This window comes from Physella acuta, unplaced genomic scaffold (assembly GCF_028476545.2).
Source record: "Physella acuta isolate Inbredline_101_S28 unplaced genomic scaffold, ASM2847654v3 ptg000165l, whole genome shotgun sequence".
Taxonomy (NCBI): Eukaryota; Metazoa; Mollusca; class Gastropoda; family Physidae; genus Physella; species Physella acuta.
Window position 1 is genome coordinate 55,108 of NW_026731684.1, and position 23,031 is coordinate 78,138.

The following is a 23,031-nucleotide window of genomic DNA, read 5'->3' on the forward strand; positions in this document are numbered from 1 at the left end:
TAGCGAAAAGATGTAAATAACATATTTTAAAAAAAGAAATAATAATTTCCATTTATTATTTAGAAACGGAAGGAAGGATAAAACAATATGTGCACTAAAGTACATTTTTAAAACTTGAAATATAAGTTGAGTAAACTATAAGTTTTAATACTAAAATTCCTTTGTAAATTCAAAATATTTACACATAATACTAAGTATAACTTAAATTTGAATTATGGTTATAGAGAGTCAATAAGGTTAAATTATTTCAAACAGCTTTCAAAGGTTTCAGCATAGCTAGTCACAAAGAAAGATTTTATCCAATTTAATTTTAGATGTATAGTGGGCTTAATTAAACTAGAAATATAATACAATTTAAGAGATGTAAAATAAAACAATTACAATAACATTTGTAAATGTAATTTTTATAACATTCTGATTTAGACAGAATTGCTTACTTTTATCAATTATTCAATTATTGCCATATTCAGTATATAAATATTATATTTAACCACATAGCATTTGGAATGTTTGAACAATTTCATTACAAATTATTATTACTATCTTAATTATCAATGCAAGTCATTATTCAGTTACCATAATTAATTAACTATTATGGATAATCACTTATTATAATAAATTAAGAGTATAATTAATCACCTATTATAATTAATTACCTAATTTAATAAATTTTAGATTTTTATTCAATCACATAGTAGTATTTATCAACTATTTTAGTTTATCATTTATTATGATTAATGACCTACTATAATAAATCACCAGTTACGATTAATCAACCATTATCTTTAACCACCTGATCGGAACTCAGCAGTGAGTTCCATATTTTTTAACTACCCTTAAGCTTAGGATAGAGCGGAGACATGCAGAGGTCCACAAAACAAGTGGGCAGGGTCCACAGGGGTCTCAGAACAAAGTTCCCATTAAACCCAACCACGTAGCGTGTCTTTGGGAAGCGTGCAGAAACTGCGTGGATATATGTGTCGACTACTTCATCGAGGTTTCGTCCTACAATGGTGTAGCTGAATAGACTCACCATATCAATCACTGTCAAATAAAATTAATTTTTTTTTGTCTACATTATGATACAAGAAGAAAAATAAAAAAATTATTTGAAAATATTATTTTTTAAAAATTAGGCTACCTTATTATGCATTAGGAGGCAATAGAAATCTTACATAATAATTAGCTATGGTAGTGTGTAACTTATGAAGGGGCACAGCCAAAGAAATACCAAACACAGAACTGATCAAGAAGAGTGACAGGGGAATAAGTAAAACAAATAATTACATGTTTTTTTAGATTTCAACATTTCAGTTTTTTTAATACCAGTCATCAAAGAGGCTTTGATGACAGTCTTTTTATAAATAAAAAAAAATTTCTACATTAATCTTTACTAAAGCAAAAAGGTTGAAACTTACACTTTTTCTTGTATGTTTCACCATACAGATTCTTCATTTCTGGGTCAAGGCTATTAAAAACTTTATCAGCACTTCCACTGTGAAGATCAGGATCTGGTTAAGATAGAGCTTACAAGTTAAGGACTTGAGCTTTTGAATTGTAGAGAAAATGATAGCTAACTGTTAAATCTAAAGCTTAAGTGGATTTACCTTTAGGACTGGAGCTTGTGATTTGTAGAGGGAATGATAGCTAACTCTTAAATCTAGAGCTTAAGTGAATTTTCCCTTTCACAGGAAATGAGGATGGATATATATTAAACCACATTTATCTGTAATATAGTCCTGTATACCACCCCCTCCCTATCTGTACAACATGAGACCTCATCAATTTCATTTACCTGTAATGTTGGTTTTTTATACCCCAACCCTATTTGTGTTACCTGAGATCTCATCAATTTCATTTACCTGTAATGTTGGTTTTTTATACCCCAACCCTATTTGTGGTACCTGAGTTCTCATCAATTTCATTTACCTGTAATGTTGGTTTTTTATACCCCCCTAATTATACAACACGGAATCTTATAAATTTCATTTACCTGTAATGTTGGTTTTTTATACCCCAACCCTATTTGTGGTACCTGAGATCTCATCTATTTCATTTACCTGTAATGTTGGTTTTTATACCCCCCCAACCCTATTTGTGGTACCTGAGATCTCATCTATTTCATTTACCTGTAATGTTGGTTTTTATACCCCCCCAACCCTATTTGTGGTACCTGAGATCACATCAATTTCATTTACCTGTAATGTTGGTCTTGTACCCCCCTGGCTCTATGGTGTGCACACTGACCCCCCAGTGCTCAGCCTCCCTGCGCAGCATGTCCGTGTAGGCCTCCACACAGAACTTGGACACAGAGTACGGAGCAGGTAGCAGGGCTGCGCGGCCCACCGTGCTGGACATGTTGACAACACGACCTCGACATTTTCTCACGAGGGGCAGGAAGGCGTTAGTCACAGACACCATACCTAGCAGGTTCACATTTAGAGTAGCCTGCGATGGAATAAATGTTAGTCAGACCTGCGCCACTAGGGGGGGGGGGGGGGCAGGAAGGTGTTGGTCACAGATACCATACCTAGCAGGTTCACATTTAGAGTAGCCTGCGATGGAATAAATGTTAGTCAGACCTGCGCCACTAGGGGGGGGGGGGGGGGGCAGGAAGGTGTTGGTAACAGATACCATACCTAGCAGTTTCACATTTAGCGTAGCCTGCGATGGAATAAATGTTAGTCAGACCTGCGCCACTAGGGGGGAGGGGGGGCAGGAAGGTGTTGGTCACAGATACCATACCTAGCAGGTTCACATTTAGAGTAGCCTGCGATGGAATAAATGTTAGTCAGACCTGCGCCACTAGGGGGGAGGGGGGGCAGGAAGGTGTTGGTCACAGATACCATACCTAGCAGGTTCACATTTAGAGTAGCCTGCGATGGAATAAATGTTAGTCAGACCTGCGCCACTAGGGGGGAGGGGGGGCAGGAAGGTGTTGGTCACAGATACCATACCTAGCAGGTTCACATTTAGAGTAGCCTGCGATGGAATAAATGTTAGTCAGACCTGCGCCACTGGGGGGAGGGGGGGTAGGAAGGTGTTGGTCACAGACACCATGCCTAGCAGGTTCACATTTAGAGTAGCCTGCGATGGAATAAATGTTAGTCAGAACTAGCCACTGAGAGATAAGCAAGAAAAATACATCCCTGATACACCCCACTAGCATTCTAATAAGTAGCAGTACTTCTTAATTACTTCTTATGGGATGGAGTGGCCTGGCGGTAGAGAGCTGGACTGCTAACCCATAAGTCTTGAATTCAAATCCGGGTTCAAGGCAGTAGACCGTCTCTGAGCCCACCCAACTCTGATGGGTACCTAACTCACGTTAAGGAAAGTAAAGGCGGCTGGGCATAGTGTTGACCACACTATCCCTTCATATGCTGATGTCACAGAAACAAGTGAACCCTACTTCACTTGCCCCGTAGACCATCAGGTTTGAAAGGGAAACTTTTTTAAACGTCTTAAGTTGTAAAGCATATCTAGTTAAAGTTACCTCATAGTCAGATTTCTTCAGCCACTCACAGGGGCCAAATGCGCCAACAACTCCTGCATTGTTAATCAGAGCCCACAGCCCTGTACGTGTATAGAGGTATGGTAAGTTTAGTATTCACTACACACATGACGGAAAAAGTAACATCATTTTTATTAAAATATTACAGATGATAAAAACAGGTAAATATCACTGTTAAAATAGTCAGTACAACAGTACCGGGTTTTTTTTGTTATAATTAGTTTTTATTTTATTTATTTTGTTTCCCTGATACTTGAATAATGAAAATTGATAACTATTTAATAATTAAAAAAAAAAATCTCCGTGCAGGCCCTATAAATTTTAAATCAGTTACTTTTGTCATATAAAAATAAACAAATTAAAGTAAAAAATTTAATAGATGTTACATTATTAACTTGTATGTGCTATTGTAGAAGAAACAAAAAAGTAAAAAAAAATTTGTAGAAATATGTATGTTATTAAAACAATTAAATCAATTACCACTCCTTTGTGTTTTTCTGTTCTTTTTTTTTTAAGCAATCAGCATTTCTGGAATGGCTTCCAGGCTAAAGGTGTTTGAGCTAAGGTGGAAATCAAGCAAGCTATTACAGCAAAGTGGCCAACAGACTCATTAAACATTAAATTCTAACCTTTTTCTCCCCCAAGATGTTTTTTCACAAGTGTTAACCCATCTCTGATTGTGTCCTCATCCGCAACGTTCATCTGGAACGCCACCAGGTTTTTTGAGCACGTTTCTGTCAGCTCTTGAACTTTCTCCTGGGTCAAGCAAGTGGCAAACACGTGGAACCCTAACTTATCCAACTTGATGGCAGTACGGTATCCAAAACCTAAGTGGTAAAGTAGAGTAGTTGATAGAATATTTTCCTTACTCAGGTGGAAGGGGGGAGAGGGCAATGGGGAGGGGATGTAGGATACACTTGGAACTTGTCTAAAGGATGGGCTGCAAGTCAGTGGGGTGGGAGTGGAGGGGGGCAATACCTTCTAGAAACACTGGTAGAACCATGTCTCAACGATGGTTAACAATCAAAGCAAGTGATTAAATACATTACACAGCTGATAAGTAACAGTTAGTTTAAAAAAGGTAAATATCTTAGTGTAAAAAGATTTTTTTAGGCCTAACCAAAATAAAATAAAAAAGATCACCTAAGAAAGCCGAGTTTGAAAATAAAACTAAACTAACAAGTTAAGTGTTTCAATCCAATATATATATATATATATATATATATATATATATATATATATATATATATATATATATATATATATATATATATATATATATATATATATATATATATATACTGAAGTCACATGAACAGGTGAACTGTTCTTTATTTGCCGTGGTGAATAACATTCCCATCTGTTAACTAAGAACATGTTCCTGTTTTATTTAAAATATAAATTTAAATTACTGCTAAGCTAACCTACCTGTATCACATCCAGTAATTAGTACGTAAAGATCCCCAAAATCCTCCTTTATTTTAAAAGATCTGTAAATTCTGTTAACAATAAACAACAAGAGTGCTAGTCCTATGATGCAGACAGCTGTCACTGATTGCAAACATTGTAGAGGAAGCATCCAGCTGGAAGAGATCTGGGGGATCATCTTGGGTGATCTAAGAAAACAAAAAAAGTTTTTTTATTTTAATTTCAAAAAGTGTGAGGCTAATAGAACAGCCAAACTTACATTTCCATACTTCTATCAGAATTGATAAATTAATAGCAATACCTCAACCTCATTCAAAACTTATTATTGAAAGATGGACTGCTTTTGCTGTGCAAATAAACGGGTATCACTAATCCATAAGTAATGAAGATTAAAGTGATTTTTAACAATGTTTCTTGTTCATGTTAACTAAAAGATTTTGATAGATAATTGGACAGCTTTTAATTATAATCAGCTGTTGTATAAAATTAGCCCAGCTGTACATTTTGAAATATTATTCGGCCAATGTCAAAGCAGGCCTTTAGTAAAGCTTACAGCTGGAAAGTGGGTGCAGTTACTTTACTGGATCTAAATAGTTTTTAAAAATCAGGATGTCTAATTTCAGCAGCTATCTTAATACTAACAGTAATCTAAGCTTGATATGACTCCTAACCCTGAAAGAAATACAGTATAGGCACACAAAAAAAGGATTTAATATTATATGCCCTCCAAAACAAATTTTTAAAAGATCAAATTGCTTTGATACTGACTGATACATTGGAAATGAAGTTGCATAATAATAATAATTCACTTAAGCCTGTGCTTTACTATCTGATGTGTGTGAAGAATTATTTTCTTGAACTTCTCAACTATTGAATATTTAATGTAGTTACCCTTTGTTTACTTTACTAACTTACCCATTATTTAAAAAAAGTGTTTCGTTTTTTTTTTATATTTATATTCCTGTTGCGAGGTTTTTTTCTTTTATGACATGTTATCAGTTTGCCAAAGAAAAGTCATAGTTTTCTTATGATACTGAAATCTTCACTAATCACATATGTCCGTATCTAGTTATAACCCATTTTGCTGAACAATACAATAACAATATTTATGTTATTATATAATAAGATTAATGTTTAATAGGAAGCCTTTGGATACCAAAGAGTTGGTATTTGGCTTTTAAAGACAAAATGACATCAAATTAATATGTGGTAATTTTAAAAGTTACACAATGTTAAAAGTTTAATTTTTAATTAATCATTTGGTTACAAAAATGTTATCAGTTTTGAAATCCTTTTCAGAGATATAAGCATAACTGCTTGTAACTCAAGTGTAGGTATAGAGTTTGGTATAGATCTTTCTTGGTCTAATGTCTATATTGACTCAGATTATTTATAGATCTATTGGTACTGGATTGAAAAAAAAGGTTTTGTAAATTTCCCAAGTATTGCTTATCATATATTAAAATCAAATACACAAATAATGTACAAAAGCAATCCAAAAATGACACCAAAACATTTTATAGTCTCATTTCTTTTAATAACAGTGGTAAAAAAATGTTTACCATACTCTGAAGAACATTCTAACTGTATAGTATCATTAACTATATTTCACATTTGATTTGTATTTAACTATTAAACAATCAACAGTAGAAAATAAAAGAAATTAATACAATATAAAAATTCAACTAGCAGCATGCAAGCTACTGCAGTCAGTCAAAATGGACAAATAAAACAGATTTGTAATTTACAGTAGACCATATGTACTTACCAGAGTCTATACCAGCAGATTTGTTGTAATTTGTCTTTATACCATGGTTATTTATGTCTCTATCAAAGTAAAAACTAAGTAAGTAAATGTAAAGCTTCCTTTTCAACCTGATGGGGCAAGTGAAGTAGAGTTCACCTGTTTCTGTGACCTCAGCGTATGAAAGGATAGTGTGTGTGGTCAGCACTATGCCCAGTTGCCTTTATTTTCTGTTATGTGAGTCATATACTCATCGAAGCTCAGTGGACTCAGGGATGATCTACGGACTTGAACCCAGATTTTAGACTTTCAGGTTAGCAGTTTATGCTCTACCATTTCATCACACAGTCCCATAGCGGGTCAAAGTCCTTTCTATGTTAATTTACATTTTCCTTTAACAAGTTGATTGAGAATCATAGTTTATTTCTTTTTTTTTATGTAAGGAATGCAAGTTGTTTACCTGCTGGTATATAGTGAAAGATAGTGGTAAGTTATCAAGAGGGCAAAGTTAATAGAGTTGTTAAAGTGTATTGTCAGGTTACCATTGAAAATTATGAGGCTAATTCAAATCCAAAAAAACATAGCTACCTGGTACTCTAAACTGAAGTTATGGTTATAGTGGTGTCTTTAATAAAAAATACTTTTTTACAAACCGGGTAAAATTAATACTTCACACTCATAATTATTATCAGCAATACAATTTTGAGTTAATAACTCAAATGTGTATTAACATCTGATAATAACCTAAACAAATACAATGCATTGTTCTGTAGATAATTTTGAGCTAAACAAGCATCACAAGATATTCTGAATAAAAGGCATTGGACCCTTGCAATAGCATAGAAGCGCCACAAGATAGGGCAGGAAGTGTGGTCTGCACCTGGTGATGCACCGTGGAAAGGATAACACCAAATTAACAAAATGTTAACATTTTACCATCAAAATCATGAATATCCAGTTAAAATAAAGTGTGACTTGCAGCTATGTTAATACTAACAGTAATCTAAGCCAGATATTAATCCTAACTCTGAAAGAAATACGGTATAGGCGAAAAAAGGATTTAATATTATATGACCAATCATTTTACCATCAAAATCATGTTTATCCAGTTAAAATAAAGTGTGACTTGCAGCTATCTTAACACTAACAGTAATCTAAGCCTGATATTAACCCTAACTCTGAAAGAAATACAGCATAGGTGAAAAAAGGATTTAATATTATATGACCAATCATTTTACCATCAAAATCATGTTTATCAAGTTATAATAAAATAAAATAGCTTGGGAAATACATGACACCAAACCTAAAATATTGGTAGTGGAGGATGAAACCTTCACTTAGCACACCGGTTGTCCCCCAACTTTGTGACACAACTACAATAAAATGCACCATCTATCTTCCACCCCTACCCCTATCCCCCCCCCTCCCCATTGTATTAGGTGATTATTGAAACTGGACTCCTCAAAGTCAAAGAAAAAAAGTTATGGCAAATGCATAAAAACTGACAAGATCCATGGTTAACTTAGGGAAATGTAAAGAAAGTTGCCAGAGATTGGTAAAAGTGGAAACAGCCTCCTGTAGAAGCCCCATGAGTCTTGGAGACTGAAGGTAAAATATGATGACTGATTGAAACCGAAAGCAGGATTCATATAAATTTACATTTCTCCAAAAGTCATTCAAATTAACAAGTGACACTTCCTTGATGGTACGATATGTTGTTATGATTTAGGAAACCAGCATTCTGAGAAAATATCAACCTTTTAAAAAATTCAATATTACACAAATCACACTCAAACCAACTAGAATACACATTTAATTGCAGATATAAATGTATTGATTAAATTTGTTGAGCAAGGTCTTCAAATAGTTTTATAAATTCATCAATCAAGGACCAGGTTTGCTCTCATAAAATGTTTCTACACTTGTATAGTTCGTTTTTTCAACTCTCCCTGTCTACGTTTTCTGGCGTGTGTATTTTTATGCTTTGTCAGCTGTTCACTGCTATAAAAAAACTTATCACATTCATCACATTCTTGGGGCTCCGAGAGGGTTACCTCATGTGAATACTTATGTCTAGACAACTGACTCTTGTTTATGAACTTCTCATCACACATATCACATTCGTGAGGTAGTTCCCCTGAGTGAATCTTCTTATGTAGTTCTAAATTACCATAGAGAAAAAACTGTTTCAAACAAATATCACACTGGTATGGTTTGTTACCAGAATGGTACCGTTTATGTATCAACAACTGTCTCGAGTGAAAAAACTTACGGGGGCATATGTCACAAGTGTATGGTTTCAGTGCAGAGTGATTTTTTTTATGCTGCAGTAGGTGCTGGCTGTAGACAAACTTTCTATGACAGACATCACATTCATGCTGCTTGTCCCCTGTGTGGATTAGCTTGTGCTTTTCTAAAAAACCCTTGCCTGCAAATTTTTTGTGGCACACGTCACATTCATACGGTTTTTCTTTCAAGTGTTTTTTATTGTGATGATACAGGTGTTGCCTGAGGGCGAACCTTCTGTGACACACACCACATTCGTGTGGCTTTTGTTCTGAGAGTGCCTCATCCAGCTTTTCTCCAGTATGAGTTTTTATATGCCTGGCTAAATTAATAACAAAAGCAAATTTTTTACGACACACTTCACACTCAAAAGGCTTTTCTCCGGAGTAGATTTTATGCATTAGTAAATACTTGGTATTAAAAAACTTTTTGTGACATACTTCACATTCATGTGGTCTAATGACTACATGAGTTAGACAATGGTTATACCACTGTTGTCTTTGAGTAAACTTTTTACGACACACACGACACTCATGGGATTTTTCTGCTGAATTAATTATATCAGGTCTTTCTCTCGAATGAGTTTTCTTGTGTCTCTCTAGATTTATAACAAAAGCAAAACTTTTATGACACATCCCACATGTATGTGGCCTCTCTCCCGAATGAATTTTATGCATAGATAAATCCTTCCTCTTAAAAAACTTTTTGTGGCACCCTTCACACTCAAATGGTTTATCAACTATGTGGAGTTTTCTATGCTGAAGCAGGAGTCGCCTATAAATAAACTTTCTGTGACACACCCCACACTCGTGTGGTTTTTCTCCAGAGTGAATTTTATGCATGGATAAATCTTTCCTACTCACAAACTTTTTATGGCACACATCACACTGGAATATGTTTTCTGATTCATTTTTTTCATTCTGTTGCTTATAGGGAGGTGGTTCTTTCTCAGAATTATCTATTTCTTTTGTATTTTTTCTGGCTGAATTCAAAGAATAGTCTATTTTTTGTGCATTTTTGCTGTCTGAATCCACAAAATTAACTATTTGAGGTGTACATTTGATGCCTGAGTTCAGGGAGTTATCTATTTCAGGTGTATTTTTGCTGCATGAATTTAAAGAATTATCTACTTCAATAGTACTTTTGCTGGCTGTATCCAAAGAATTACTTATTTCTTGTGAATTTTTGCTGACTGAATCCAAAGAATTATCTATTTCATTTGTATTTTTGCTGGCTGAATCCAAAGAATTATCTATTTCATTTGTATTTTTGCTGGCTGAATCCAAAGAATTATCTATTTCATTTGTATTTTTGCTGGCTGAATCCAAAGAATTATCTATTTCTAGTGAAGTTTTGCTGGCTGAATCCAAAGAATGATCTATTCCTTGTGTATTTTTGCTAGCTATGTCATCATTTGTAGATGATTCTAGCATCCTCAGGATATTAGCATAATCTGTTTTTGTATGGGCAGTTAAGGCCTCAGATGTAAGGTTCTCAGATGATTTATCTTCAACCACTATTTCAAAGTTCACTTCTTTCATTCTGTACAGCTTTAATTTGCCTCAAGTATAACTGAGGATAAAAACATAAGTGAAAAAACTTAGTAAACCCAATAGATAAATGTGTGTTAATGGAAGTAAAATATCAAATTGAGTAAATAGTTATATATTTACATTTTTGAACTATAAAATAATTTTGAGTTAGTGCTTTAATTTTCAAGCCTGAACTAAGTTCTGGGATTTCAAATTTTAAAAAAGCAAAAAAATATTTTTTAGCTACTTTGCAAACAACAATATTTTTTAGGCAGACTGTTTCAAAAGAGAAAAAGAAGTTACAATAATGCAGAGATTTTTAATTGTATCAAAGTTTTATGAAAATGCTGTAATGGTTAGGGTCGTAATAAACTAAGAGGAGGAAAACCAGCAAAAGGTAACTTTGATATGGCAACTATAAAATTTTAATATTTAAGGAATTAGCACCAATTAGGAGAGACAAATTGTTTGCAATAAATATAACTGAGAAAAGGTTTGTTAAATTAGGATAAAATAGGTATTATTATTTATGGAATGACAACTTTGTAATTTGGACTGAAATTTTAAGTTTTAATTTTGGTTTATTCTGTCAAGAATATCAAAAAAGCATTCTTTTTTTTTTTAAATTACAATGTACTGTATATGCAATAATTTCAGTATTCTTTAAATCAGCATTAAACAGTACCAATTTTTAAATTTATATTTCTCAAGTGTTTTTGTTTCAGAAAAAAGAAATAAAACATTGAATTGTTTCCTCTTTTTTGAAAACATTACATGTCTTATTTACCTTTATTTGGATGCAAAGTGCATAGCATCTTTCTGCAAGCCCAAACACAGCTAATTGTGCAATTGGCAGCACCGACAAACCCTACAGCACCAATTCGGCGATAGAACAACTGGTCTACAACCAACTCTGCAAATTGTCAGCATGGTGATACAATGAATACTGAAGTATTCTGGAGTTATTAGCTTAATGCTGCGGCATAAAGTGGTTTATCAATATGCATGGCTGTATACCTATGCCTACCAGATTATAAAAAAATGAGCCGACCCGCTGCGTATCATACGCCGCTATTTAGTTGTTGTTTTTTCTACTTTTCAGTAATTCATAATTTGTGAATTCGACAGTACCAACGCTGCCACTGAAAATATATATTTAAAACACTATAAGTAGCTCGTTAAGGACGATAACCCCCCCCTCCTTCCACCCCTCCCCCCTACGTTTTAAATCGTTTCAAACTAAATTATCTGCCCCTAATAGCCGTCACTAAACCCAGCTCCATGAATGTAAACATTTAGCGTGAACCACAGCTCAGCAGACCATGTAGGGGTGGGGTGGTATGGAGCGCGCTTACAGCTTGTTTTCTAGCGTCTCCCAGAAGAGAATTATATATATAGATATCCCTAAGTCCTCATGAATAGGTAAAAAATAATTATTTCAGTTCTCCCCTTACATATTTTTATCTAAAACAAAGGCAATATATTCCAAATTTAAATAACAAAATGTTGCTATTTTCCCCCTAAGAAGTAATAATAGATCCAGAAACAATCATAGTGATCTGTATTTCCACCTTTGCATAAAAAACAACTAAAGAAATTGAAGAAAATGTCTATATTCACAAGAAAAGTGTATTGGGTCACCAAGTTGATTATTGCAGTGTTGATTGTCACATAACAGATATAAATCTATAGTACAGTAACAAACATAACTGAACAAACAACAGAAGTTCCACTATAAAGGAGTAGACAAAACCATTTGTATGGCTGACTTGAATATGGGCCCTAAAATAAAGCAGTTGAAATTTCTTTCCCTTGCTAGATGTGCTAAAGGTAGACTAGATCAACTTTCTTTCTATTGTGTGAGACAACGAAGCCGCTCAATTTCGCCTTTGATCATCACCATAAGCCATAATATAGATCTATTTATATTCTGACTTCTGTACTCTGGTTAGTAGTGTTATGTGTTACAAAACTGTAAGGTGTAGGCCTCTATTAATATAATAATAATAGTAGGCTTTTTGATTCGTCAAGTCTCGTTCTCGCGGTTTCGTGGCTACCGTGTTTTGGGCGGACATATAAAATATCGAATCATTTCTTTCTCATGAAGTACACAATAGTTAAAAATAAGGATTATATTGTAATCGGAAACATTTGTACTCAAAACTGCCCATGTATTTACGGGGCGAATAATTAACATTTTAATAATGGCAGCTTGACCTAATTTCGTTCTTTGTCTTTAACAAGGCCGTCGAGAGAAAGTCACGCTTATTTAGCGTGTGTTTCAAGTTGAATAAACTAAAGCAGGAGCGTATTTCCCTAACTTTATTATTATTTTCCCTTTTTATAATATCTTCACTATCAAATAAAAATAGAATTGTGTAATAATTTTATTATCCATACAGTACATTTTTAAGTAATAAATGACCATACTAAAAACCTCTCAAGACGCCATTTTATAATAATCTAATTACCGATTCCGGAAGAGGTGAAGGGGTGGGGTTGGCATTGACGGACTGTTAGAGTGAAAAACACTTAACTTGAATGAAAAAACTTTATTCGCGCTTACAATTTGAAATAAAGTTTTGATAACTTAGCCATTAAGAGACAGATATGTTTTATTTACTTATTTAAAAACTGGATTGTTAAGATATCGACAGTTTTTTTTTTATGGTGTGTGACTGAGTGTGTCCTTGACCTTCAAGTGCTGTTCTAGTTAGGAATGCAGATGCCTTAGTTAGATGCCAAGAACCCATAATAGTCATCATAATTTTTAGTTAGTTTATTAAATACCACTTCAAACAGTTCTTATATTATTATTATTTGAGTAATTCATACCTTAATTAATAATTTGCTAATTGTTTCTGACAAAATATGATCATGGCACGGGCCGTCTTCTGGAAGGGGGTGGGGCGGGTGGGGGCTTAAAAAATGTCACATAGTACGTTATTTTGTTATTCTTTTGGGAAATTGTGTTTTTTGTCGTGGGGTGGGACTTTGTGAAATTTTTGGTGGTGGTTTTGTGACATTATTAGTGGTTGGTGAGTGTAATTATGATGTCTTTTATAGATAATATTCAGTATTATTAAATTTTGTCAATCCTTTTTTCTCACAAAATGTTAATTATGTCCTATTCTATATTACATTGATTCTGAACATCATAGTCAGAATTTGTCAATACACCACTGACATGTTACATTGTCATAAGAAATTTGTCTGGCTAAAACCATCAGGAGTTTAAAAAATATTAATTGAGATGTATGTTTGGTATTGCAATACAATAAAATTCAATACATCGCACTGATTCTGAACACTGAAGTCAATCTAAAGTTAATATTTGTACACTGTTAAAAAAACACAAAACTGGTGGGTCATGTATATTTTTTTATTTTCAATTTTTCAACTTCAATGACAGGTACATTATTTACAATTTTATTGTCTTGTATGTGTAAATATGTACATATAAATAACATTGGATTTTTAAAGAATTTACTTGTTACTTGTTGCCTGTGTTGTGTTGTATGTATCTTTTTCAAATTTATTGACAAGTACATTAATTACAATTTATTGTCTTGTTTGTGTAAATATGTACATACATATTACATAGGCTTATTTGATGATTGTAAAACTAGTTTGTTATTATGCCTGTATGTATTGTGTTGTGTAACTCCGACATAGCCTGGTCCCAAATCAAGGATGAAAAAAGAGAAGGGGACAGTCACAATTGCTTAAATCTAATCTGATATAGTATGTCTTATCTTTAGGCAGACTGTTCTGTACCTAAAAAATATGTAGTCAATTTAGTGTGCTTTAGAACATAGCTTCATTTAAGATTTTTAGTTTCTATAGAAAGGAAACACCCATTAAATGTCCCACATAATTTCATAAAATAGATCCTACTTTAGATCTTCAAATACTGACTCTTATTGTAAACTGCCTAAATAATAAGTGTGCAGAGTCTAAGTAATTAAAATAATAAATATGGATGATTTTAAAATTGGAACTATAAGACCAATTTTTTGTGTTACCAATATCTGCCAACCTTATTCATTAATATTTTTTTTAAAGTTATTAATCAATCTTGGTTACTTTTAGCTATCTAAATTCATTTCTAAGCTATTTTAATATGCTTCTGTTAAGTTTCATTGAAAAATGTTAAAAAATAATCCAGATATCCACTCATGAAATCAGGTCACAGGTCTAGGAGTTTTTTCTTCAATAGCTATGCCACACGGACCCATGACTTTGGAATTTTTTTTCAGTCATAATGACTTTGCACAGAAAGTTTATATATGCTAAATTGACTTAGTTTACCATTGTCCTAGCTATTACTGATACTTTTAAAAAAAAAAAAATTTAATTTTTCATCAAACTGCCTAATATGTCTATTATTAGTCTATTAACTATTAGTAGGGTTGTCGGTATCGGCCGAGATCGCGGTAAAAACATGACCCGAAATCGCCCATTACTTTCTGATACCGGGCGCACGAGATTTGGTTTTGCATACTAATAAGTTTTTAATTTATGGTAATTAATTAAGTTTAAAAGGTCATTTCCTAATGTTAAATGAAAAGTAGAATGGTTTTCCCATTGTTTTGATGGCTTAGCGATCTGATTGCACGCTGTCTCTGCCTTGGTCTTCCCCCTGTATGAAGGCTAGTTTCAAATACGCTGGAATCACGATTTTTTAAAAGGTTATTCTAGATGAGTGAAGATTACTGAGCAGACATATCTTATATATGTGGAAATGATATTTGTTTTTGGATATTTTGACTCTGACATTAGATATACTCGTTTAGAGGTGGCCACTGTATGTAGGTCGCGTTGCCACCATTGTTATATTTTTTCATCCCGATCTTCCGGCTTTTAAGTTTGATCAACTAACAACAGCATTCTTATGAAATGTGCAAACAAATCTCCTAATTTTTTATTTCAAAACATATTTACATACCCATCTTTAATTTTTTCAGCTCTAGTTCTAGTTTTGCAGAATGTTTTTCCTAAAATCCAATTTTGTCAGACTAGACTGACAAGAGTCAGACCTAGATCTAGGTTACCTGTCTGTTGCTATACACTAGCATTGTGCTAATTGTAATTTTAAGTATTCAAGTTCTACTTACCCTTAGATATAGTTATATGCTGAAAATCAGAATCCATACACAATTCACACATAAAAACATTGATCTGATAACTTCATTTAAATTATTACAAAATGACTTATATGGGCTCTACTTCACCTGCCCAATATAACATGGCAGTTATATACACATTACAGTGTTCAAGTCATTTAGATTTCTGACTATGTAGTTCTTTCATTCACTGTATTTATATAAAATATTGCTTTAGAAACATTTTCATATTTGCGCAGCAGTTTTATAACAAAATGGCTTAAAGATGGACTCTACTTCACCTGCCCAAAATAATGAGGCAATTATAATATTATATGCACATAACAGTGTTCAAGTCATTTACTTTAGATTTCTGACTATGTAGTTCTTTCATTAACTGTATTTAAAACATTGCTTTAGAAACATTTTCATATTTGCGCAGCACAGTTTTTTGGGGTTATGGGAGGAAGCCAACACAAAAATATAAGTTCTGTATTATTTTTATTCATTTCAACAGCATTTACAAGTTCTATATATCATTCTAGCTAAACTCTGCAAATATGAACAAAATACAACTGCAATTAAAATAACTATGCTCAATTTATTCAGGTATACCATGACTTGTCACAATTGGCCAATGCAAAAGTAAGGGGATTCCACCCCTCACAAAAAAAAAACTATTTGAGCTAGACAAAAAATCTTTTTTGTTTTGTTTTCATTTTGTTGAGCTCTACAAGAATATGTAATTTTTATTTTTATATGATGATTAGTGCTTTTTTACCAAAATCCCTACTATTAGGCTAGTAACTGTATTAGGCCTATTCATATTGGGAGGTTTTAAGTAGATCTACATCTAGAATCTAAATTCTAGATGATCTAGATCTAGAGAATCTAGACTCTAGATCTAAGTGTCGTAGGTGAGTTTACTACTGACTCAGTAGTACTGAGTACTGAGTTAAGTTACCGTTTTAAATGTCATTTTTTATTTAATTTACCTTTAAATTTAGATCTAGATCTAGAGATCTAGCTAGATCTCTAGATCTTAAATCAGTATCCCACGTTTGCTAAGGACGACTCAGGCAAATCTAAATCTAATCATCTAGATCTATCTATCGTCATGTTTTGTGCGGTTTTTAATAAAAATAGAGATCTACATTTACTCATTTCATTTAGTATTTCGATGAAGGCGTCGATAACGATAACGAAGGTTTAAGGGCATTTTTTGGCAAGAGTAGTGTACCTTAGATATGTTAAATATTTCGTTTTTCTTTTAAATTATTAAATTAATTATCACGTGGGAGCAGAGTTTCTTCCAGGCATCTCTTCGGGGGGGGGCAAAGCCCCCCCGAAAATTTTTTACCGCCCCCCGAACGAAATGAAATTTATATCATTTATATAGAAAATATATACTTTTAACAGTGTCCGCCCCCCCGAAGAAAGTTTACCGCCCCCCCCCCGAAGATTTCAAGTGCCCCCCCGGAGAAAAACGTCTGGAAGAAACACTGGTGGGAGAATATAAAGCTGACCATAAACACAAAGATGTTGGTGTATGGCCTAACTAATATAGTCTATATCTAGAGATCTAGTGTATGAGTAAAGAGCGCCCTGCAAATTTTAGAGGGGAGAAACGTTTTAATGATCAGTTGTAATACCATATTGTAATGAGGTAGGCCTACATCAATAGCCAGACGGGGTGTAATTTAACGATGTAATGACAGCACATAGATCTAGAAAACTTAGGTAAAATTATATTTTTTACACTCAAGTGAATTACTTGGAACGACCCCCGGCAGATGATGCTCGTTAGCTTATGAAACTGACAGCAATAGACACTTGATTATTGTAGTAATCTGTAGTAAACAGTATTGCCATTCGTGCTCATGAGAAAACAATCTCATTTTCGTTGGAACAAGGGGTCATCCATAAATGACGTCACGCTTTTTTGGACGATTTTTACCTCCCCCCCCCCCTCCCCTCCGTCACACTTCGTCACAAAAAGCCAGACCCCCCCCCCCTAAAATGACGTCACACCTCAACCTACAACCCCCCTCAAAATTGCAGTTGAATTTTTTTAAAACATTGATATTTTTCCAAAATCTTGTCTAAACTATTACAATTTATTAAAACAGTTATCTAAAACGCGAAATAACGTCTAAAATTCGTTTTCTAACATTGCTTTTTTATAATGCAAAAATGTGACGTCGCAACATCTGACCCCCCCCCCCCCCTCCCCCTCGTCACACATTGTCACAAAATTACGGACCCCCCTCCCCCCTACGAGTGTGACGTCATTTATGGATGACCCCCAAGACAAAATTCAGAGAGTAAACTCCAAAATCAAACAAATGTTGATTTGCAGATTTTTTTCTTGAGTGGACAAAGCTATGGAATCGAATCCAAAAAGAAAAGCTGGCTGAAGTCAGAGTAAACGCATAAATTATTGAAATGTACGCATTAATACTTAATTGTGAAGGAGGAAATCCGCTTCAATTTTGCAATTAGGGGTCATTCATAAATGACGTCGAGTTCACTTGTTTCTGAAACAAGTGAACTCTACTTCACTTACCCCATAGACCGTCAGGTTTGAAAGGGAAACTTTTACATAAATGACGTCAAACTTTTTTTGGACGATTTTTACCTCCCCCCTCCCCTCAGTCACATATCGTCAAAAAAAGCCAGAGCCCTCCCTAAAATGACGTCACACCTCAGCCTACAGACCCCTCCCCCTTCAAAATTGCAGTTGAACTTTTCTTAAAACATCGTTTTTTTTTTCCAAAATCTTGTCTGGTAAATTTTACTAAGCAAACAATGTTTTGTCGCGCTTTTTGACGATTCACACATCGTCACAAAAAATGACAGCACAGATTAACCTACATTCAATTCCTTCCTAATTGCAGGTTTTTAAAAATCGATTTGCTTCTAAAATAATAAATATTGACTGTGTTCGGTCAACATGGAGTATATTAATCAACTTCAATTACAATTTACATAAACAGTTTTCTAAAACGCATAAATAATAACGTCTATACAATTCAGTTTTTAATATTATATTAATTTTAATGCAAAAAATATGACGTCACACTATCTGAACCACCCTCTCAACACATATCGTCACATGTGGTTGTGGTTGGGTTTGTTGTTAGGTTTTATTTTTCGTTTGTATTTGTAATTGTGTTAGCGTTATGTTTGCGTTTTGTTGTTTTGGTTGGTTGTGGTTTGGGTGGGCAATGCCGGGTTTATGATGAATACTAAACACACAGGTAATGGTCTTTAACAGAAAGGTTTTTCACAGAAGCCAGGACAGGGCCTGGCCGGCTAGTATATTATAATAATTTAATGCTTGGTCATGATTGCTGTAAACTGATCAATGCTGATTTTTTTAGCTGTTACTTTAGTTTCAATTGTTAAGTTTTTCAATGTTGGCTACGCAGAGGCGTAGCGACCCTTCCCGGCGCCCGGGGACAAACTTTTCGATTTGCACCCCCCCCCCAAAAGATTTCGTTTTGCACCCCCCCCCCCCCTCAAACTTTCGATTTGCGACCCCCCTCCAGATTTCGATTTGCACCCCCCCCCCCTCAAACTTTCGATTTGCACCCCCTCAACCTTTCAATGTATTTTTCCAACCCATTTTGGCGCCCCCTAAGGTCGACGCCCGGGTACATATGCCCCCCCCCCCCCCCTCGCTACGCTACTGAGGCTACGTGTTAGGTAATTATAAGCCTGTCATAAGATTTTTTTTAAATGTAGTCAGGCATTTTATGTTTTCAATAATGAAAGCAGTATGGTTAGATCACTCAGTATGCTTATACACATTTACACGGATTAGTAAATTTAACGGTAAGCCTATTAAAGTTACTCGCTTGAAATTGAAATAAGAAATGTGCAGTAGTAATGAAGCTCAGTTGCTCCCGATACTATCCAATCACATGGCGATACGATACAATCCAGGTCATTATGGATATGGATATTAATAGTATCGATTTCATAACCATAAATTGTCTTCCGATCAAATATTTACAAGATTCTTTTTATTAAACTTATAACGCACAAATTTACACGTCAGTAAACACGTTTTAAATAATTGTCTAAACCTGAGTAATGCAACGCTATTTAAAGAAAAATGCTAGTGCTAGTCCCCGTTTGTCATTTTCATACGCCGTATGCTGACCTAATTTGTGACGTCACCGTGCTTTTCCCTCCAGACGCCATATTGATTCAATGTCGAAACTTACGGCTTTTCCACAAGCAGTTTCTAAAACGTGTTGTAATTTAATACATTGACAACATTTTATTGCTGTGTATGACATTTTCCAATTGACAATTAATCATTGTAAGTAGTAATCGGAATTAAACAGTATCGCCATTTAGCGTTTTCATGAGCAATCAGGGTATCGATCAGTCTCATTTTCGTTTGGACAAGGCAAGATGATCAAATTTGGATTCGATACGCTTGCTTATTCGGTGTACTTTACTGTACAGTGTTTTTACTTTACTCAATAACTAACTTAAAATATGGTAGATCTACATGGATTTAAAGTTCTGGAATCATATAGATCTAATTTAGATCTAGAATCTAGTAGCTGGACATAATTAGTACAAAAATGGATGTGACGCAGGGCTTAATCGTAAAACTTGTGAAATGCAAGTCCATTGAGCGCGCAATCGCACCCATAGCTTCACAAGTAAGAACACACATTTTATAACACTATTCACTAATAGAAATCTACCACTTTTTTTTTTAAACGCCGCTTTCTTTTGTAGTGCGACATTATTAATCATTACTCGTATTACTTTTTTACAATTTAAAAAAAAATTAATTCACGTTTTAGTTGGTTACTTTGTTTCACCTTTTTATTTTAGTTGAGTGCCGGCCATTTTATTCGACTTCGGTCTGATTACTTTTAATTTTCGGGATGGTTACAATTCCAGACACATTATGACAAATATGATTACTGGAGCTGATTACTCATTTCTCGATCACTTCTTTGCGATTACTTACTGTAGTATCTGAGTATTCTGAATATTGAATATAGATCAAAATCTATTGTATTTATAATTTTGTATAGATCTAGTAGAGATAATCTAGATTAGAATCTAGCCTAAAATGCTATTTTATAATTTGAAAGTTAGGCTACTTATAAAAAAATGATTGCTTCACTTAACATTACAGTTAGGCCTACATTTTCATTTATTTTAGACCACATTCATACACACATCTGGAGTGGAATCTACAGCCAATACCACTATTACCACATTCCCATTCCTAAAAAATAAATGTTAATTTTTCATAGGGCCTAGAATAACTAATAGTCTAATACTAATAGGTCTTCATCTAGATTTCTAGTGGTAATAGATTTGGGATCTAGATTACATTTCTAGACTAGTTGGGTTAATCAATATAAAAGTTAAAAGAGAAGCCATAAAAAAACTTATAGTATAGATAGGCCTATCTAGTTACTAGATCTATCAACTGCAACTGTCATCAATAGTTCACATTCTAAAAATCAAATAACTTACTTGACATGAGATGTTAGACCTATCTATAATCTTACTAATAACTATCATATAGTGTCACTACTCTACACTAGTCTACAGTATTCTAGATTCTAAACTCAGGATAGGCCTAAACCCGAATTAAATGAATAATTTTTAAAAACATTACATTAATAGCCTACTACTTATGTACTATCTTACAGTTACTCTACATAGAAGTTGTAAAAAATTGTTTTTGAAGATATTTTTTGGCCTATTCAACTAGATCTAACTAGTCTGCAGTTACTGGATTATGGATATAAGCCTGTCTTTTACTTTTTATGTAGCCAATAGTTGTTTTTTTTTTTACTATTTAGTAAGGCTCAAGCCCACTCATAAAATATTCTGTCAGTGTTTATCAAGATGTAGGACTACATTTGTTATTAGTTAGATACATCAACTAACTAGAAAATGTTGAGAAAGAACAAAGAGACATGATTATGATCTACCAGACTTGTAAATCAAGTAAATGTTTCTGTAGCTTATGCCTAATAATATCAGGATTTGCTGTGTAAGAGAATTTACAGGCTAAGCCTTTGGTCTAGTAGCAGTCTAGCTAAAGTGAATTGATGATCTAACGATTAGGCCTGAATTGATATTTAAAAATCATATTGTTCTGTGATTGCTAATCAAGCAATATTTAGGCCTAATCAATAATTTTAAGTTGGTCTGCTTTAAGTTGAAAAACGGGTATTTACCTAAAATTTAACTAGGGAGACTGACTAATCTAAAGCCTGAATTCCAAAAGCCCTTATTGCTCATGACAACACCAATGATACTGTGGCTTAATAAAAAGATTCCGATTGCTTTTTACATACAATTAAATTTTTTCTATCCAGTGTTTTTATTGATTTTTAGAACCATGACAATTTAAATACAAGTTATTTGATACTCACAAACTCTTCATGAACGACTACAGTACCTCTGTTTTGCATTTCACGCAAATTGAATCTGATAAAAACAGCAAGCCAATTGGGATTTTTCCTCAAGTAGAGGAAGTCAGGTTAAAGAGGACTAGAAGTGCCACAAAGCAAGCCATCATGATGACCGATGGTGTCTCCCCACCTATGCCAAAGTCGAATAAAGGACCCAAGCGTCCTCGTAGTGTTGTATGGTATTACTTTGATAAGATTATGAATGAACCCCAGCGGGCTAGATGTAAAATTTGTGGTGCTACATGCCACCATGCAAACAACACCTCAAATCTTTTCAAACATCTACGCGTCAAACACCCTTCAACCTATAAAGAAGCAGAAAGTCAGAGGGAAGCTGAAATGGAGTTGTACCTAGAGTTAAAAGCAAAATCTGGTAAGCCGGTTATTCGCCCAGGGATGAGAGGGCGACGACCAAAATCACTGGGTGTTCTAACAAACCCCATAGTGAAGGCTGAAGATAGTATGCTATTAAACAACACCACTGGCTCAACCCTAGGAGTTCGGAAATCTTACGGAGCAGAGAAGGTCAAACAAAATATGACCAGAGCGTTATTGAAAATGATTACTGTGGATTTACACTCTCCAAATATTGTCAACGGCAAAGGTTTTCGAGACTTTGTTCGTTCCCTAGACTCAAGGTACGAACTTCCTAGTAAAAAAAGTATTGCAAAATCTTTACTGCCTGAGCTTGCCGAAGAAACAAAGCATAAAATCAAATTAGATGTTGTTATCGCTTCCTACTTTGCTTTGACTGTTGAAACATGGACATATCGTAACACGCAATGCTTCATGACACTATCTGCACATTTTATCAAAGATTCATGGGAGATGGCCAGCATAGTATTGGAGACATTTGACTGCACTGAAGACAAAACAGGTAAGCTTTCTTCTTCAGTTTCCAAAAAAAGATTCTATAAAACAAGAAATATATGTCAGTGTGCTAATGATCAAGAAT

The 23,031-nt window shown here is 34.2% G+C and overlaps 4 protein-coding genes across 9 annotated transcripts in view; 2 read left to right on the forward strand and 2 right to left on the reverse strand.

Annotated features, from left to right (window-relative positions):
• LOC131936023 (retinol dehydrogenase 7-like) lies at nucleotides 1-20,512 on the reverse strand. 3 transcript variants are annotated; one of them, XM_059292828.1, is made up of 7 exons: nucleotides 20,457-20,512; nucleotides 4,943-5,130; nucleotides 4,144-4,341; nucleotides 3,497-3,576; nucleotides 2,199-2,448; nucleotides 1,419-1,511; nucleotides 1-1,044 (listed from the first exon to the last, which is right to left on the reverse strand). In XM_059292828.1, the coding sequence occupies exons 2-7, from the start codon at nucleotides 5,118-5,120 to the stop codon at nucleotides 827-829; spliced, it is 1,017 nt and encodes a 338-aa protein (XP_059148811.1). In that variant the 5' UTR covers nucleotides 5,121-5,130; nucleotides 20,457-20,512; the 3' UTR covers nucleotides 1-826. The 3 variants fall into 3 exon arrangements, with proteins under 3 accessions (XP_059148811.1, XP_059148810.1, XP_059148813.1); XM_059292827.1 differs by lacking the exon at nucleotides 20,457-20,512 and adding an exon at nucleotides 16,605-16,817; XM_059292830.1 differs by lacking the exon at nucleotides 20,457-20,512 and adding an exon at nucleotides 16,764-16,806.
• Nucleotides 8,444-10,539, reverse strand: LOC131936022 (zinc finger protein 883-like). The gene has a single exon (XM_059292826.1). It carries the CDS (start codon nucleotides 10,511-10,513, stop codon nucleotides 8,603-8,605), a length of 1,911 nt encoding a protein of 636 aa, XP_059148809.1. The 5' UTR covers nucleotides 10,514-10,539; the 3' UTR covers nucleotides 8,444-8,602.
• The window catches only part of LOC131936020 (E3 SUMO-protein ligase ZBED1), an 8,241-nt gene continuing 4,998 nt past the window's right edge, over nucleotides 19,789-23,031 (forward strand). Inside the window, exons 1-2 of one of the 4 annotated variants that reach the window (XM_059292825.1) lie at nucleotides 19,789-19,873; nucleotides 22,000-22,953. In XM_059292825.1, the coding sequence (XP_059148808.1) occupies nucleotides 22,047-22,953 (907 nt within the window). In that variant the 5' untranslated portion in view covers nucleotides 19,789-19,873; nucleotides 22,000-22,046. Of the gene's footprint in view, nucleotides 19,940-21,980; nucleotides 22,954-23,031 lie in introns of all 4 variants that reach the window. The other 3 variants (XM_059292823.1, XM_059292822.1, XM_059292824.1) reach the window with 3 other exon arrangements.
• LOC131936015 (uncharacterized) overlaps nucleotides 19,982-23,031 on the forward strand; it is a 36,407-nt gene continuing 33,357 nt past the window's right edge. Inside the window, exon 1 of the mRNA XM_059292806.1 lies at nucleotides 19,982-20,291. Coding sequence (XP_059148789.1) covers nucleotides 20,211-20,291 — 81 coding nt within the window. The 5' untranslated portion in view covers nucleotides 19,982-20,210. The remainder of the gene's footprint in view (nucleotides 20,292-23,031) is intronic.

Excerpts from the sequence above, each read along its gene's own strand:
- LOC131936023 (XM_059292828.1), bottom strand. The coding sequence starts at position 5,120 with ATGATCCCCCAGATCTCTTCCAGCTGGATGCTTCCTCTACAATGTTTG. Across the intron at positions 4,342-4,942 it reads AATTACTGGATGTGATACAG|GTTTTGGATACCGTACTGCC; the intron begins GTAGGTTAGCTT and ends TTTACCACTTAG. Across the intron at positions 1,045-1,418 it reads TGAAACATACAAGAAAAAGT|TGATTGATATGGTGAGTCTA; the intron begins GTAAGTTTCAAC and ends TTTATTTGACAG.
- LOC131936022 (XM_059292826.1), bottom strand. The coding sequence starts at position 10,513 with ATGAAAGAAGTGAACTTTGAAATAGTGGTTGAAGATAAATCATCTGAG.